The 15,446-nt window shown below is 45.9% G+C and overlaps 2 protein-coding genes across 7 annotated transcripts in view; one reads left to right on the top strand and one right to left on the bottom strand.

The window, feature by feature from the left end:
• Window positions 1-2,891: 2,891 nt before the first annotated feature.
• LYRM1 (LYR motif containing 1) overlaps window positions 2,892-15,446 on the bottom strand; it is a 34,352-nt gene continuing 21,797 nt past the window's right edge. For all 6 annotated transcript variants that reach the window (XM_056535445.1, XM_056535442.1, XM_056535446.1 and 3 more), the window contains 3 exons: window positions 12,952-13,127; window positions 6,939-7,031; window positions 2,892-3,348 (listed from right to left, as the gene is read on the bottom strand). In XM_056535445.1, coding sequence (XP_056391420.1) covers window positions 3,235-3,348; window positions 6,939-7,031; window positions 12,952-13,110 — 366 coding nt within the window. In that variant the 5' untranslated portion in view covers window positions 13,111-13,127 and the 3' untranslated portion in view covers window positions 2,892-3,234. The remainder of the gene's footprint in view (window positions 3,349-6,938; window positions 7,032-12,951; window positions 13,128-15,446) is intronic.
• The window catches only part of DCUN1D3 (defective in cullin neddylation 1 domain containing 3), a 71,284-nt gene continuing 63,726 nt past the window's right edge, over window positions 7,889-15,446 (top strand). Inside the window, exon 1 of the mRNA XM_056535441.1 lies at window positions 7,889-7,905. The gene's annotated coding sequence lies outside the window, so the exon portion shown is untranslated. The remainder of the gene's footprint in view (window positions 7,906-15,446) is intronic.

The raw sequence follows: 15,446 nt of genomic DNA, 5'->3' as shown, positions 1-15,446 counted from the left end.
AAAAAAGTTTTTGCAAGTGACAGGTACGCCTTAAAACCTACTTTCAAGCAATATATATATATATATATATATATATATATATATATATATATATATATATATAGCAGTTCATTCAGATTGTGCAACCAAGTGACTGAAGCATGTAAACATCTATAAAAAAAAATCCAGGAATAACCTACATGACTGCAAATTGTTACAAAGAGAAGTATATCAGCATTGACAAGCACACTCCCAGCATAGAAGAAAACACATAAACAGAGACAGGACAAGTACGGTATGGAACTGGTAAAATCTTAGCAGCATTACATGTAACCAGGATAGTCCTCTTATGGCAACTTCCTAAACACAATGAACTAGTGAATGCAATGCCATCCTCAATTGTTAGAGGATATGTTCTCCGGGCTGCAATACCCTATCTACTGGGTAGGTTAAAGGGGTACTCCACTGGAATTACTTCTTTTAAAAAAATCTTAATCCTTCTAAAACTTATAAGCTTCTGTATGCTCCAGAGGAAGTTCTTTTCTTTTTGAATTTCCTTTTTGTCTGACCACAGTGCTCTCTGCTGACACCTCTGTCGATGTCAGGAACTGTTCAGAGCAGGATAGGTTTGCTATGGGGATTTGCTCCTGCTCTGAACAGTTCCTGACATGGACAGAGGTGTCAGCAGAGAGCACTGTGGCCAGACAGAAAGGAAATTAAAAAAGAGAAGCACTTTCTGTGGAGCATACAGCAGCTTATAAGTACAGGAAGGGTAAAGATTTTTTTAATAGAAGTAATTTACAAATCTGTCATCAGTTGATTTAAAAACAATGTTTTCCAGTGGAGTAAAGGGGTTATCTAATGGTTTAGAATGAATGGCCTATCTGCGCGAGGAGGCTGCAGCACTTATGTGAGCATCACAGCCTCTTCATTTTGCTACTAGTAGTGGCCACGCAAAGAACTGCAGTATTGTCCAATTTACATGAACAAGACCACCCTGCAGTTCCTTGCACCACCATTACTGGAAGAACAGCCCAGGTAAGGATGAACACCCCTTTAAAAATGCTTGCAGGTTGGTGTCCAAGCTCTTTGCTCGGTGATTTCCATTAGTGCCACAGACTCTGAATGGAGCAGCAGGGTAAATGCCTGACTGCTGCATCCAAAATCCTCCTAGATGTGGTCTTGTAGGTAGAGAGAATGTGGCCTCAGCCGTCGGACCCCCACTGATAAACATTTATTATGGCTAGGTAATAAATAATGCAGGCTGGAATACCCCTTTTATCCAGAGCTTTCACTTCTCAATCTAGTGATCATAATTCCATATACAGTAACCCCCCGGCCTACGATGGCCCCGACATATGATCAAATCGACATACGATGGTATCTCCGAGGCCATCGCATGTCGATGTCAGCATCGACATATGATGCTTTTTTATGTCGGGGCCATCGCATTAAGTGCTATCCGGCAGCGCAAAATGCTTAAGCTGCTGCCGGATAGCAGCTTAATGTTCCCCGTGTGGTGCGGTAAGTATTACTTACCCCTCCACGATGCTCCAGGGATCCCTCCGGGTCCAGCGCTGGTCTTCCGGTGTCTTCTCGGCCCTCTCCGATGACGTCAATACGCTGCTGCGCACGTCATCCAATAGGAATGGCGTACGCAGCGGTGTAATGACGTCGCTACGCAGGCCCAGTAAGGCCTTGCGGAAGACAGAAGAGGACCGGAGAAGACAGAAGAGGACCGGAGAAGACAGCAGAGGACCGGAGAAGACAGCAGAGGATCGGAGAAGAGGACCGGAGAAGACAGCAGAGGACCGGAGAAGACAGAAGAGGACCGGAGAAGACAGAAGAGGACCGGAGAAGACAGAAGAGGACCGGAGAAGACAGAAGAGGACCGGAGAAGACAGAAGAGGACCGGAGAAGACAGAAGAGGACCGGAGAAGGCCAGGAGAGGACCGGAGAAGACAGCAGAGGACCGGAGAAGACAGCAGAGGACCGGAGAAGGCCAGGAGAGCCCAGCGGAGGCCCAGGGTCACCATCCGGAGTGGCGGGGACACCATCTCGAGCGGAAGGGACAGGTGAGTACAGCTTCCTATACCTTACATTGCACGAATCCCTCAACATACGATGGATTCGACAAACGATGGCTTGTTTGGAACGAATTACCATTGTATGTTGAGGGACCACTGTATTGAATCAGCTCGGATAGGACATTATGAGGATGATCTTATATATATGGATCCTTTCTGCATGAGTCCCCTTAAATTGAAACAACAGATTGAGACGTACCACTGTTACATAATAATAAGGTGCATGTTAAAGAGCAGCAATACAGCACGGATAACATTCATATTTACGCTTTACTGTCAGGCATTGCTAAATAAGCTACATATGAAGTAGCATAAAGTAAACTTTATATTACTTGGGGGTCTTGAATACAGAGCTTGTGACAGTAATATATTCTGTATGTCTGTACATCTTAAAAGGGGTACTCCGCCCCTAGATATCCCCTATCCAAAGGATAGGGGATAAGATGTCTGATCGCGGGGGTCCCGCTGCTGGGGTCCCCCTCAATCTCAGCTGCAGCACCCCAGACATCTAGTGCACAGAGAGAACTTCGCTCTGTGCCGGATGATTGGCGATGCAGAGGAGCGTGATGTCATGGTCACACCACGCTCGTGATGTCACGCTATGCCCCCTCAATACAAGTCTATGGGAGGGGGCGTGACAACTGGCCGGAGGACGTCACGAGTGTGGGGGGGGGGGGGGGTGTCGTGACGTCACGCGACTCCACCATGCATCGCCAGTCATCCGGCACGGAGCGAAGTTCTTTCTGTACACTGGATGTCTGAGGTGCTGCAGCCGAGATCGAGGGGGTCCTCAGCGGCGGGACCCCCGCGATCAGACATCTTATCCCCTATCCTTTGGATAGGGGAAAAGATGTCTAGGGGTGGAGTACCCCTTTAAATAGGCAGTGTGTTATATATAATGTCTGTATGGACAAAGTGTTCTTTCCATAGCAGACAAGGGAGACTGATACTAATGCAGCTTCATACAGTATGTCCATTTGTATTTATGGTGGAATTTGAGTCCAATGTGTGGGTAGGCAATTGAGGGAAAATACCAGTGAAACAAAGAATATAGGGCACACATGAGGAACAAAGACTCCTTGCCTTTAAGTCTGTTCTGGAGAGAGATTGCCACGCTGAACATTAGTTGTTTTACCCTTTAGCAATGGCACCAGTTTTGTCGGCACTATTAGATTTCATCATACGATTTCAAGTACAGAGGTTTGGCTTGTTTTCTCATTGTCTCCTGTGTGCGCAGGACCTTACTGTGTGCTCCAGTCAGTCCCATAGGAGGCAGGTGAGTCTGCAACACAAGAAAGGATTATATCTCTTTATAGACACATACCCTGGCATCCAAACAGTTCAGTACACCGCAACAGTCAGAAAATGCACTGTATGCATAAAAGCTGCATCAAGACACTAAGCAAACTAATAGAGATCTAGGGCAGTGTTCCCCAACCTGGGGCTATACAGCTTTTGCGAACAACTACAACTACCAGCATGCCCTTCCACAGAATTCAAAGCAATGCACGCTCCCGATCCCCAATAATTATCAGCGAAAAAGGATGTGGAAAGTGTGGCCATATCTATGGATGGAAACTAAAAAAAAACTGATTGAAAGCAACGGTTAACTTCTGATAACTAAATGTGTTTAACTTAGAGGTGGGAAACCCTTTAACCTGTGTGTGAGCAAATGGACAATATCCTCTGAAGACATATTGCCTGCCACAGTGTTTCCCAACCAGGGTGCCTCCAGCTGTTGCAAAACTACAACTCCCAGCATGCCCAGACAGCCAGCGGCTGTCTGGGCATGCCAGGGGTTGTAGTTTTGCAACAGCTGGAGGCACCCTGGTTGAGAATCACTGGCCTGCTATGACAGCACTGCATGGGAGAGACATCTAGGAGAGGATTCAGATTGGGGAAGTCGTACAAGCGATGCAAGTATGTTGTTTATTCAGGTTTTTTTTTCCATATGCTCTACTATAGTTAAAACAGTTGAGGCTCCTTTCACACTATGAGCATTCATCCGTTATTAAACATATAACGGATGAAATAACCGGTCCTAACGGTTGAATAAATATTCATTATTTATAACATCCCTCAAGTATGGCTGTTTTAACGCCTCTGCCTACGGACTCCCACAGCCTGGACTACTACTACTCCCATCATGGGACAGACTTCTATCCATGATGGGAGTAGTAGTTCTCCAGCTGCGGGTCTGCCAGTGGCTGGGGAGGCTAGTGTTTGTACTACAACCCCCATCATGGAACAGACTTTGTTCCATGATGGGGGATTGTAGTACAGGGGCTGAGGGATTGATCGCACCGGGTCTCACTTCTGAGACCCGTTGTGATTAGAAGTTATTAAACAGGGGAGCAGGCAGCATGCTGCGCTCACCTGTGATTTACGATGTATTTACTGTACCTTCATTTTTAAATTCCCCGCCAGGAGACCTGAATGGTCGGTACTGAGGAGCCATTCAGGGCTCCCGGCAGGGTTTTCAAATAGAAGCGCTGCGGTGGGGAAAGATGTATAGAATTGCTGGGGGGGGTGTATATCTTGCCCCCCGCAGCACATTTATATATGTTCCCCCCCACAGCGCTATGAATGAAAAGTGTTCTACAGCAGCGCATCTGGCCGGCCAGATGCGCTGCTGTAGAATACTTTTCATTCATAGTGTTGCCAAGGCATTTGATTATAGAAGCGCTGTGGGGGGCAGACATATGGATATATGTCTGACCCCCGCAGCGCATCTATATACAGATGCCGCTGCAACGCTATGAATGACAAGTATTCTTTCAGCAGCGCATCGCCTCAGCCAGATGCGCTGCTGTAGAATACTTTTCATTCATAACGCTGCCGGGGGCTTATGATAGCGCTGTGGGGGGAACATATATATGTGCTGCGGGGGGAACATATATATGCGCTGCGGGGAGGACAATATATAAATGCGCTGCGGGGGGGGGGGGGACGTATATAAATGTGCTGCAGGGGGCAAGATATATAGAAGCTGCCGGGGGCCAGATATATACCCCCCCTGCGATTCTATATATCTTTCCCCACCGCAGCACTTCTATTTGAAAACCCCGTCGTGAGCCCTGAATGGCTCCTTCAGGGCTCCTGGCGGGGAATTTAAAAATTAAGTAAATACATTGTACATCGTAGGGGAGCGCAGCATGCCGCCCACTCCCCTGTTTAATAACTTCTAATCGCATTGGGTCTCAGAAGTGAGAACCGGTGCGATCAATCCCTCAGCCCCTGTACTACAACCCCCATCATGGAACAGAGTCTGTTCCATGATGGGGATTGTAGTACAAACACTAATGTAGCCTCCCCAGCTGTCTGCAGACTCCTGCAGCCGGGGAATTACTACTCCCATCATGGAATCAAGTCTGTTCCATCATAGGAGCAGTAGTAGTCCCTCAGCACTGCAGGAGTCTGCTGATGTCACCTCTTCTGAGCATGCTCAGAAGTAATAACTGATATTATAAACCGCGTGCAAATGGATGACATAAAGGCTCATCCGTCAGCCATAGACTTCAATGTTAAAAATAACTGCCGTTAATTTACCTGTTTCTTGTGACGGAAGAAAAATTAGCGCATGTGCCATTTTTTCTTCTGTCACAATTAACGTTATTCATGACGGGCTTTAAAGGGGTACTCCGCCCCCAGACATCTTATCCCCTATCCAAAGGATAGGGGATAAGATGTCAGATCACCGGGGTCCCGCTGCTGGGGACCCAGGGGATCGCTGCTGCGGCACCCTGCCATCATTACTGCGCAGAGCGAGAGCGCTCTGCACGTAATGACGGGCAATACAGGGACCGGAGCATCGTTACGTCATGGCTCCGCCCCTCGTGACATCAGGGCCCGCCCCCGTCAATACAAGTCTATGGGAGGGGGCGTGGCATTCGTCACGCCCCCTGCCATAGACTTGCATTAAGGGGATGGGCCGTGATGTAATGAGGGGCGGAGCCATGATGTCACGCTGCTCCGGCCCCAGTATTGCCCGTCATTACGCACAGAGCAAACTCGCTCTGTGCAGTAATGATGGCAGGGTGCTGCAGCGGCGATCCCCGGGGTCCCCAGCAGCGGGACCGCGGCGATCTAATATCTTATCCCCTATCCTTTGGATAGGGGATAAGATGCCAGGGGCGGAGTACCCCTTTAACGGGTCATAATTGATAATCAAAAAATCCCAAAGACTTGAATGGGATTTTGTAACGGACGTTTAACATCCTTTTCCAAAGCTTTTCTAACAGACGTTTATAACGGATCTTTTAACGGATGAATTTTATAGTGTGAAAGCAGCCTAAAGCGAACCTGTGTCATTTTAAAAACTATTTTGAGATGACACAGAGTGTCAAATGTTTTTATAGGTTGGGGTCTCAGTGCTGAGAGAACCAATGTCCTGGAGGATGAGCAAGATGACTGCACGGCAGCAGATCTTCATCTCGCTGCCTAATTGGCTTACAATGGAGCATTGAGACAAGGATTGCTGAGAGTCAGGGAATAAAGCATGCTGCCACGCACATACCCCTGCTTGTTCTCCTGGACGTTGGGGGTCTCAGTACTGATACCTTGACCGATAAAAACTATTGACATGACAGGTACACTTTAAAAGGTCTAAAAATAGACAAAAATGCCTGTATAACAACAATCACACACTATTTATTTATTTTTTTTACGTTTCCAAAAAATCTACCTTTTTTTTTTTTTTTTTTTTCTTTAAACAATCCAAAAATGCCCCTAAAAACTGTGTGAAGGAGGCCTTACAGACAGCAAACTGTGGTCTTCAAGTGATGACTAGAAGAGGACAAGGACTTATTACTAGGTCTAGAAAATGCTTTAGAAATATTTACAATTTATACTTCTCTATTCAGAAATACTTACAGGTCTGGGGTATGGGATTCCATAATGTAACGCTATTTCAGTGCGTGCATGGCATTCTTCTATACATTGATGGATGGTTTCCATATTTGTTATCTGTAGGCACAAAAGCAGGGATGTGTTAGAGACATCTCCCCCAGTACTGGTGACTGTGCTGTCTACAGATGGGTGTCTCTGGCTGATATACCTACCATTATATAGGTCAGACACTGACCTACAGGAAAGCTACATATAGCTGGTACTATACAAACACCATTCGTCCAATCAAACCTTTTGACATGTCTGCTTAGTTTTTACAAATGACAGTAATGCTTTAAACATAAACACAAATGCAGTGTGAACCTTGCTTAATCCTGTACAGTAAAAACAATATACCAGGTAAATATTGGCAGCCAGTGAAAAAGACCCACAGCAGGTCAATATCACGTGAACAGTGCCAACCAGTGGTGAAACAGACACATAGCATTAAAGCTTGGTTGAACAGAAAAGCAGATATATGGCAGGTGAGTATCATTGGATGAACAGTGCCACCCCCTAGTGACAGACACACAGCCGGCCAATATTAGGTAAACAGTGCCACCTAGTGTGAAACTGACACACAGCAGGTTAACATTGGGTGAAAAGTGGCACCTTGTAATATCAGGTAAAGAGTTACCATAATGTAACCACACAGCAGGTAAATATTTTATAAACAGCACCACCCTGGGGTAAAACAAGTACAAAGCAAACAATATGAGGTAAAAAGTGCCACCTGGTGGTTAAACAGACATACATCAGGTCAATATTGTGTAAACCAGTGTTTCCCAACCAGGGTGCCAACAGCTGTTGCAAAACTACAACTCCCAACTGTTGGCTGTCTGGGCATACTGGGAGTTGTAGTGCTGCAACAGCTGGAGGAACCCTGGTTAGGAAACCCAGGTGTAAACAGTGCCACCCAGTTAAGAAACCGACACAAGCAAAGTTTGATAAGGTGTGGGGTGTGTGGTGCGCTTCTAATGATACTCTGTTTACAGCCCACGACTACTATACATCTAGGGACGCATTGCTGCCTCTCACTCCACCCTGAGACAATTGTTGATTGTTGTTTACATGGGGACCCTCCCTTTGATCCCCCCCTCTGTTCCTTCCCCTCTTCGTTCTATTCTTCCTTTTTAGTGCTTTCCCCTTCCTCCCTCTGGCCCTCCCTGTTTCCCCCTTCCCCTTTTTTTTTTGTTGTTTTGTTTAATCCTGCGCTAACTGATTCTTTCGTTTTTCTTACTCCTCCCGTCCACCCCCCCCCCCATCTCTTTTTGTTTTGACAGTGGCAGTGGCTTGCGGATAGTGCCCATAGTGATTTCCATCTGATATATACGATACATTGGTTTTACTATGTCACGGAGCACTCCTACGTCTTATTTACACTGCACCTGACCGCTGTACTATGCTTTTATCCCTATATATCAATGCCTCCCCTGCGTGGGAATTTTGTTGTGTGTAAGCATGGCTTGTGCGGAGCCATATGTTTTGGTTTTACTGTTTTGTTATCTTTATTTCCTGTTCAATAAAACGAATAAAAAAAAAAAAAAAAAGAAACCGACACAAAGCATATCAATATAGGGTGGACAGTGTCACGTAGTGGTAAAACAGACACATAGCAGGTCAATATAGGGTGGACAGTGTCACCTAGTGGTAAAACAGACACATAGCAGGTCAATATAGGGTGGACAGTGTCACGTAGTGGTAAAACAGACACATAGCAGGTCAATATAGGGTGGACAGTGTCACGTAGTGGTAAAACAGACACATAGCAGGTCAATATAGGGTGGACAGTGTCACCTAGTGGTAAAACAGACACATAGCAGGTCAATATAGGGTGGACAGTGTCACCTAGTGGTTAAAACAGACACAGCAGGTCAATATCGGGTGAACATTGGCAACCAGTAATGAAGACACAAAGCAAGAGTGTTGTGTAGGTATTTTTGTGGGTTTTAATTCCCTACAATTTATTTTACATGGTATTTACTAAGGTTTCCCTACATTTTCCACTTTCCCTACACTTTGCTTTTTTTACACACGCTCTGATCTGTAGGGTTTTCCTCAGCTCAAATCCACCACATTTTATGTGGAAACCTTAGTAAATATGTTGGGTTTTTGTGAGAATGTCGGGAACACGCCCCTTTTCCTGCCAGCCACGCCCCCTTTCCAGTTTTTCTTAGCAAAATGGAGAGTTAGTCGGGTTTTTTTCAATTCTGGCGCAAATTCTGGCACAGACAGAATTTCTGGCGCAATGCGACAGAATCTGGCGCACAACCTGAGAAAACATGTCGGGTTTGCAATAGTAAATGAGGGCCAATATCTGGGGAATGGTGCTAACCAGTGGTGAAACAGGCACACAGCAGGATCGGTGCACACTGCTATCCACGTGTGGGGGAGTGTGCGTCCTACCTACAGGAGGCAAACACTGCATAAAGGGATTGGGGGGGGGGGTATGGAGGGGGCTGATAGCTGTGATCCACAGTAGAAAAAAAAAAATTCTGAGGTGTGCTCAGATGATCAGAGCTGGAAACATTGGCAAACATTGTTGTAGGGGAACAGACACAAAGCAGGTCAATATCAGGTGACCAGTGCCACCAGGGGTGAAATAGACACAAAAGCAGGTCCATATTGAATAAACAATAGAAAAATAGCACTGACTTTATTAGGAAAGTGTACAGTGACCCCCCGACCTACGATGGCCCCGACATACAATCATTTCAACATACGATGGCCATCGCATGTTGAAGGCAGCATCAACATACGATAATTTTGTATGTCGGGGCCATCGTATAAACGGCTATCCGGCAGCGCAGACTGCTTCAGCTGCCACCGGATAGCCGTTTACGGTGCCCCGTGTGGTCCGCTGACGATCACTTACCTGTCCTCGGGGCTCCGGTGCGTCCTCTTCAGGATCCTCTGCATCATCGGCACTCTCCATAGTCATCATCACGTCGCTGCGCACGTCGTCACATCATCCAATAGGAGCGGCGTGCGTAGCGACGTGATGGCGGCGACAGAAAGAGAAGATGCTGGCGAAGCAGAGGCCTTGCCGGAGCGTCGGGGACACCCCGGGGACGCGGCGACAGCGATGGAAGGCGACATCCAGGGCAGCGGTGACGGTCCGGAGCGGCGGGGACAGGTGAGTACAACCTCCAATACCAGAGGTCTTCAACCTGCGGACCTTCAGATGTGGCAAAACTACAGCTCCCAGCATGCCCGGACAGCCGGGTTGTAGACCACTGTCCTATACTTTACATTGCACGGATCCCTCAACATACAATGGTTTCAATAAACGATGGTCCATTTGGAACAGATTATCATCGTATGTTGAGGGACCACTGTATTGGTGTTCATCATGAGCCCTCCTTCACAGTCAGTTTAGGAGAGCTACCATACTGTACACTATATAGGCATTAAAGAATAACTGCAGACATATCTGGATTATGGTCATTAATCTGCAGTCTAAATGGGGATGTAACAGAGAATTTACACTAGGGATTGACCTATTATCAGTTTGGCCGATATTATCGGCCGATATTCACGATTTTGGACGTTATCGGTCTCGGCAATTACCTTGCCGATAATCCGATAATGCCCCGCCTCCATCACCGCCCCCCCACCACTCCGCACTCCACCGCCCCGGCCAGAGACCGCCGCCGCCACATTGCCTCCCCCATCCCCGGTTTTATAATTACCTGTTCCTAGGGCGCGGGGTCCACGCTACTTCTGGCTCCTGCGGCATCCTGCGTTACGCTGTGCGTAGGATGCCGCTGGAGCCAGAAGTAGCGCGGACCCCGGGAACAGGTAATTATAAAACCGGGGATGGGGGAAGCAATGGAGCAGCGGCGGTGGTTGGACTAAGGACCGGCAGGGGGAGAGAAGCGGGCGGCGGCGGCAGTCTCTGGCCAGAGGATAGGCAGGTGGGGCAGCGGCGGTGGTTGGACTCAGGAGGACCCCAGGACAGGCAGGGGGAGAGAAGCGGGTGGCGGCGGCGGTGCTGAAATAGCCGATAACTTCTACCAGAATATCGATATAAGTTATCGGCTATCGGCCTTAAAGTCCACAGATTATCGGTATCTGCCCTTAAAAAAAATTTATATCGGTCGATCCCTAATTTACATGACTGGATACAGGCCTCTAAGTATGCATATACTAGTAAAATAAAATAAAAATAAATATTTTACTTAAAATATTTATTAAACTATTAATTGAAGGTCACGTCTATAGCAGGGCCCTTGCCACAGATGAGATACATACATGTGAATTAGCAATTAAATGAGGAGAGAAAAAGATGATTTAAATCAGTATTAAGTCCAATGAAAGAACGCCTGCATAAAAAAGTATAGTCACTCGTTGGATATAGTCTATGATGTAATCAGATAGGTAAGTTTATATAAAAATATGAGAACGTTGGTGCGCTGCACCACTCACCACCCGACAAATAGAGCGCGGTCCCCGCAGCTTTCAGAGGAGATATGCCATCTAGGTATCAGTACAGCGAGGTAAAGAGCCATTCTTCTTAATGCTTGCAGACTGGCACGGACATGCATCCGGCCCGAAATGTTAGTCTGCGGCTCCGGAGAGTACTGCTTGTTGCGATCTGATCTTGTTGCAGGATGGCACAGATGTGCATCCGGCCATGATGGAAGTGGCTGTAGTTGGTGGTGGTTGCAGAGGAGAGTGGTGGCGTCCTCGCACTGAGGATTGCGCGCATGATACAGTGGTACCTAATTGGTGAAGTTCCAGCAGTTGCGAGTGAAAAAAATATTTGTTGGTGAATATATCTGAAAGTTCATATGCAGGTGGTCTGATAGTATTGGAGTATACAGCAATGCCAAATGTGTTTCAGGGGGGTACCCTTCCTCAGTTACCTCGCTGTACTGCTATACAGATTGCATATCTCCTCTGAAAGCTGCGGGGACCTCGCTCTATTTGCCGGCTGTCGGGTGGTGAGTGGTGCAGAGCACCAACTGTCTCATATGTTTATATATGCTTAACTTACCTATCTGATTACATCATAGACTGTATCCAAAAAGTGACTATATATACATTTTTATGCAACGGTCTTTCATTGGACTTAATACTGATTTTTATCATCTTTTTACTCTCATCATTTATTTCTAATTCATATGTATGTATCTCGTCTCTGGCAAGGCCCCTGGTATAGACGGGACTTTCAATTAATAGGTTAATAAATATTTTAAGTAAAACTAGCCATATCAGTTAATTTTTATTTTATTTTAATAGTATATGCATACTTAGAGGGCTGTACCCAGTCATGTAAATTCTCTGTTTGTTTTTTGGCAACACCGTGACCTCAGTATACATTGTATATTATAGTGTGAGCCACACACAACCCTTTGTATTAAATAGGGATGTAAGCTGCTGACTTATGCAACTCAATAATTATGGATTTAAGGGGCTATAGCCAAGCACCTAGAAGGGCTTTTGTTTGTGTAGTTTAAATATATGTAAAGTTATGTATACAAGAGAGGCAGTAGCAGCGCCACTGCTGCATCCCCACGACTCCCCTCTCCTACAACTGGCTCTGCTGTGATAGTCCTAGATATGGTGGAAATATGCAGTGTAAAAAAAAAATCCTTGATATATTAAAGGAGATCTGCAGTGAAATAAATCAGTGTCTGATCGTGGGGGTCCAACCACTGGGACCCCCTGCAATCTACCGTATGGGGCCCCGGCATTGCCATGCTTTGCGCCGGCTAATGCACACGTCATCTACCCCTCCCCATACAGCTCTACCATAGAGATACATGGAGGGGGCATGTCTGCTGCAGCGTCATGCTGCGGCCCAAAAGCCTCCTGCAAGGGAGAGCCGCGGCAGAGCGGGGCCCTGTGCAGGAGATCGCGGGGCTCCCAGTATTCGGATCCCCTGCGATCAGACACTTATCCCCTATCCTGTGCATAGGAAATACGTTTATTTCACTGAAGATTTCCTTTAAGTAGTTAAAAAATGAGTCATTCGGTCCTGTCCAATACATACATTTTTATTTTTCTGAAATAACTTTCTGGCTTCGTCTACAATGTACTGTCTTTCCTCAATGGTCTTCTCCTCCAGTCCTGAGGACGACTTCCATTTTCTTGCTAGTCGGAAAATTTTCCGATAGAGCCGGAGGACTTCTGGACGGGTCGCAGCCATCATTCTAGAAACATGTATATCTGCAAGAGAAAGATCATGTTATTGTTTTTAGGTGTTTTCATGGCTGAAATGATGAACGATCCTCAGGATAGGAAGACTCCTTTAACCCGTTAAGGACCCAGGGCGTACAGGAACACACTGACATCCTGGGACTGACCCAGGGTGTACCTATACACCCGTGGGAATTCCGGTTCCCGCTGCGCGCCAGGCAGGGAATGGACCGGGATGCCTGCTGGGGGTCCTGAGATTAATTCAGATCGGCGATTTGCGGCGATTCAGGGTCAATCGGGTCCCCGATGACTCAGAAAAAAAGGGTGATAGGTGCTGTCCGGCACGGCACCTATCACCCTTTAGCAGCAGGCCAACGAATCGCCCTTTAGCAGCAACAGCTGGAGGTTTGCAACCCCCCCCATGTGAACGTACAGGGTACATTCACATGGACGGGGGTTTACTGAGAGAGTTTCTCGCTGCAAGTTTGAGATGCAGCTAATTTTCCGCTGCAGCTCAAACTGCCAGCGGCAAACTCGCTGTAAACCCCCGCCCATGTGAATGTCCCCAACAGTTTAGGGCCACATATGGGGTATTTACATGCTCAGAAGAAATTGCCTAACAAATTTTGGGGGGCTTTCTCCTTTCACTCCTTCTGAAAAGGTAAATAACGGGTCTACTCTAGCTTGTTACTGTAAAAAATTTATAACACTAACATGCTGGTGTTGCCCCATACTTTTTATTTTCACAAGAGGTAAAAGGAAAAAAAGACCCCCAAAATTTGTAACCCAATTTCTTCTGATTACAGAAATACCCCATATGTGGACGCAAAATGCTCTGCGGGCGCACAACAAGGCTCAGAAGAGAAGTAGCACCATTGGGCTTTTGGAGAGAGAATGTGTCTGGAATTGAAAGTCATGTGCATTTACAAAGCCCCCATGGTGCCAGAACAGTGGACCCCCCCCCCCAACGTGTGACCCCATTTTGGAAACTACACCCCTCAAGGAATGTAATAAGGGGTAAAGTGAGCATTTACACACCACAGGTGTCTGACAGATTTTTTTGAACAGTGGTCCATGAAAATAAAAAATGTTATCTTTCATTTGCACAGCCCATTGTTCCAAAGATTTGTCAAACACCAGTCGGGTGTAAATGCTCACTGCACCCCTTATTAAATTCTGTGAGGGGTGTAGTTTCCAAAATGGGGCCACATGGGGGGGTCCACTGTTCTGGCACCATGGGGGCTTTGTAAACGCACGTGGCCCCCGACTCTCATTCCAAACAAATTCTCCAAAAGTCCAATGGCGCTCCTTGTCTTCTGAGCATTGTAGTTCGCCCAAAGAGCACTTTCCATCCACATATGGTGTATTTCATAGAAATGGGGTTAAAAAATTTTGGGAGGCTTTTTCTCCTATAAAAAAAAATTGGGGTAACACCAGCATTTTTGTGAAAAAAATCTATTTTTCATTTTCACATCCAACTTTAGCGGAAATTTGTCAAACACCTGTGGGGTGTTAAGGCTCACTGTACCCCTTGTTACATTCCTTGAGCGGTGTAGTTTCCAAAATAGTGTGCCATGGGAGGGTTTTTTGCTGTTCTGGCACCATAGGGGCTTCCTAAATGTGAAATGCCCCCCAAAAACCATTTCAGAAAAACTCACTCTCCAAAATCCCATTGTCGCTCCTTCCCTTCTGAGCCTTGTAGTGCACCCACAGAGCACTTAACATCCACATATGAGGTATTTCCTTACTCGAGAGAAATTGGGTTACAAATTTTAGGGGGATTTCTCTCTTTTTACCCCTTGTAAAAATTCAAAAACTGGGTCTACAAGAACCAAGAACATAAAAAGATTTTGAATTATCTCCTTTCTGAATGTCATTTTGAATACTTTGAGGGGTGCAGTTTTTATAATGGGGTCAGTTATGGGGTATTTCTAATATGAAGGCTCTTTAAATCCACTTCAAAACTGAACTGGTCCCTGAAAAATTCCAATTTAGAAAAATTGGAAAATTGCTGCTGAACTTTGAAGCTCTCTGAGATCTTCCAAAAGTAAAAACATGTCAACTTTATGATGCAAACACAAAGTAGACATATTGTATATGTGAATAAATATATAAATTTATTTGGAATATCCATTTTCCTTACATGCAGAGAGTTTTAAAGTAAAAAAAATGCAGAATGCAAAATGCAAATGCAGAAAATGAAGAAATTATGCAAGTATCGACGAAAATTTACCACTAAGATAAAGTAGAATATGAAACGAAAAAACAATCACGGGATCAAAATGAAAAGTAAAAGCATCCCAGAGTTATTAATGCTTAACCCCTTAAGGACCAAGCTTTTTTTTAGAT

This window comes from Hyla sarda, chromosome 8 (assembly GCF_029499605.1).
Source record: "Hyla sarda isolate aHylSar1 chromosome 8, aHylSar1.hap1, whole genome shotgun sequence".
Taxonomy (NCBI): Eukaryota; Metazoa; Chordata; class Amphibia; order Anura; family Hylidae; genus Hyla; species Hyla sarda.
The sequence above is the reverse complement of the archived record's forward strand: the minus strand, read 5'-3'. Positions and strand labels throughout refer to the sequence as shown.